Source organism: Sardina pilchardus, chromosome 18 (assembly GCF_963854185.1).
Source record: "Sardina pilchardus chromosome 18, fSarPil1.1, whole genome shotgun sequence".
Taxonomy (NCBI): domain Eukaryota; kingdom Metazoa; phylum Chordata; class Actinopteri; order Clupeiformes; family Clupeidae; genus Sardina; species Sardina pilchardus.
The window spans coordinates 337,093-339,592 of NC_085011.1; the positions used below are offsets into that span (position 1 = coordinate 337,093).

Sequence of the window (2,500 nt, forward strand, 5' to 3'; positions counted from 1 at the left end):
AGATGAGGAGGAGAGGAGGAGAGATGAGTAGATGAGGAGGAGAGGAGGAGAGATGAGGAGAGGAGGAGGAGAGGAGAGATGAGGAGGAGAGATGAGGAGAGATGAGAGAGAGAGAGGGAGAGAGAGAGGAGGAGAGATGAGGAGAGGAGAGGAGAGAGGAGAGATGAGGAGAGAGAGAGAGGAGAGAGAGAGGAGAGATGAGGAGAGATGAGGAGATGAGGAGAGATGAGATGAGGAGAGAAGGGGAGGAGATGAGGAGGAGAGGAGAGAGATGAGAGGAGGAGATGAGGAGAGATGAGGAGAGGAGAGAGAGAGATGAGAGAGATGAGGAGGAGAGGAAGAGAGGAGAGATGAGGAAGAGAGATGAAGAGAGATGAGGAGAGATGAGGAGGAGAGATGAGGAGATGAGGAGATGAGGAGAGATGAGGAGGAGAGATGAGGAGAGGAGGAGAGATGAGGAGAGATGAGGCGAGATGAGGAGAGATGAGGAGAGATGAGGAGAGATGAGGAGGAGAGATGAGGAGGAGAGAGGAGGAGAGATGAGGAGAGATGAGGAGGAGAGGAGAGAAGTGAGAACAGAAGACAAGATGTTATTTAGAAAGATAGTGGATTGACAAAGGAGTTGAAAGAGAAGGAGAGAGACTAAAACACACGTGCGCACACACACACACACACACACACACACACACACACACACACACACACACACACACACACACACACACACACACACACACACACACACACACACACACATCTTACCTGGCATGCCATTGGGGTCTTTGAGCCAGGCTTTAGCCAGAGCCATCTTAGCGTCGATCAGAGCCAGAGATCTCTTCATGGCCTCCATATCCTGCAGGAGGGAGGGAGAGAGAGAGAGAGAGTTAGAGAGAGATACAGTATGAGGAGAGAGGGAGAGAGAGAGTTAGAGAGAGATACAGTATGGGGAGGGAGGGATGTGGGGAGAGAGGGAGAGAGAGAGAGAGATACAGTATGAGGAGAGAGGGATGTGGGGAGAGAGAGAGAGAGAGTTAGAGAGAGATACAGTATGAGGAGAGAGGGATGTGGGGAGAGAGGGAGAGAGAGAGTTAGAGAGAGATACAGTATGAGGAGAGAGGGATGAGAGAGAGAGAGAGTTAGAGAGAGATACAGTATGAGGAGAGAGGGATGAGGGGAGAGAGGGAGAGAGAGAGTTAGAGAGAGATACAGTATGAGGAGAGAGGGATGAGGGAGAGAGAGAGTTAGAGAGAGATACAGTATGAGGAGAGAGGGATGAGGGAGAGAGAGAGTTAGAGAGAGATACAGTATGAGGAGAGAGGGATGAGGGAGAGAGAGAGTTAGAGAGAGATACAGTATGAGGAGAGAGGGATGAGGGAGAGAGAGAGAGAGAGAGTTAGAGAGAGATACAGTATGAGGAGAGAGGGATGAGGGAGAGAGAGAGTTAGAGAGAGATACAGTATGAGGAGAGAGGGATGAGGGAGAGAGAGAGTTAGAGAGAGATACAGTATGAGGAGAGAGGGATGAGGGAGAGAGAGAGTTAGAGAGAGATACAGTATGAGGAGGGAGGGATGTGGGGAGAGAGGGAGAGAGAGAGAGAGAGATACAGTATGAGGAGAGAGGGATGTGGGGAGAGAGGGAGAGAGAGAGAGAGAGATACAGTATGAGGAGAGAGGGATATGGGGAGAGAGGGAGAGAGAGAGTTAGAGAGAGATACAGTATGAGGAGAGAGGGGTGTGGGGAGAGAGGGAGAGAGGGAGAGAAAGAGTTAGAGAGAGATACAGTATGAGGAGAGAGGGATGAGGGGAGAGAGGGAGAGAGAGAGTTAGAGAGAGGGATGTGGGGAGAGAGGGAGAGAGGGAGAGAGAGAGTTAGAGAGAGATACAGTATGAGGAGAGAGGGATGTGGGGAGAGAGGGAGAGAGGGAGAGATACAGTATGGGGAGAGAGGGATGAGGGAGAGAGGGAGAGATACAGTATGGGGAGAGAGGGAGAGAGAGAGTTAGAGAGAGATACAGTATGAGGAGAGAGGGATATGGGGAGAGAGAGAGAGAGAGAGAGAGAGAGAGATACAGTATGAGGAGAGAGGGATATGGGGAGAGAGGGAGAGAGCTACAGATGCTAAGGCTTGAGAATGCTCCTTTCTTTGTGTATATATATATATATTGTGTGTGTGTGTATACTGTATGTGTGTATATATATATATATATATATACATATATATAAATATATTGTGTATGTGTATACAGATGGTACGGCTTGAGAATGCTCCTTTCTTTGCCGCACATCGGGAATCCCGAAGGTGCAGCATTTGTAATTAAAACTGCAACCGCAAGGGGGCAGCATAAGACCGCCCTAATAACATTCAGGTTCGGCTCATGCCGGAAAACACGATAAAACCCGAAGACACCGCGCTGATGACAAGCGGAGAAAAGAGACATGACGCTCGGCATTTCAGATCACAGTTTTCGAATGTTTTACAACCCAGCTGGTATCCGCCGTTC

The 2,500-nt window shown here is 49.3% G+C and overlaps 1 protein-coding gene across 1 annotated transcript in view; it reads right to left on the reverse strand.

The window, feature by feature from the left end:
• LOC134063627 (vinculin-like) overlaps positions 1 to 2,500 on the reverse strand; it is a 69,664-nt gene that overhangs the window by 39,072 nt on the left and 28,092 nt on the right. The window contains exon 8 of the mRNA XM_062519235.1: positions 763 to 853. Within this exon, the coding sequence (XP_062375219.1) occupies positions 763 to 853 (91 nt within the window). The remainder of the gene's footprint in view (positions 1 to 762; positions 854 to 2,500) is intronic.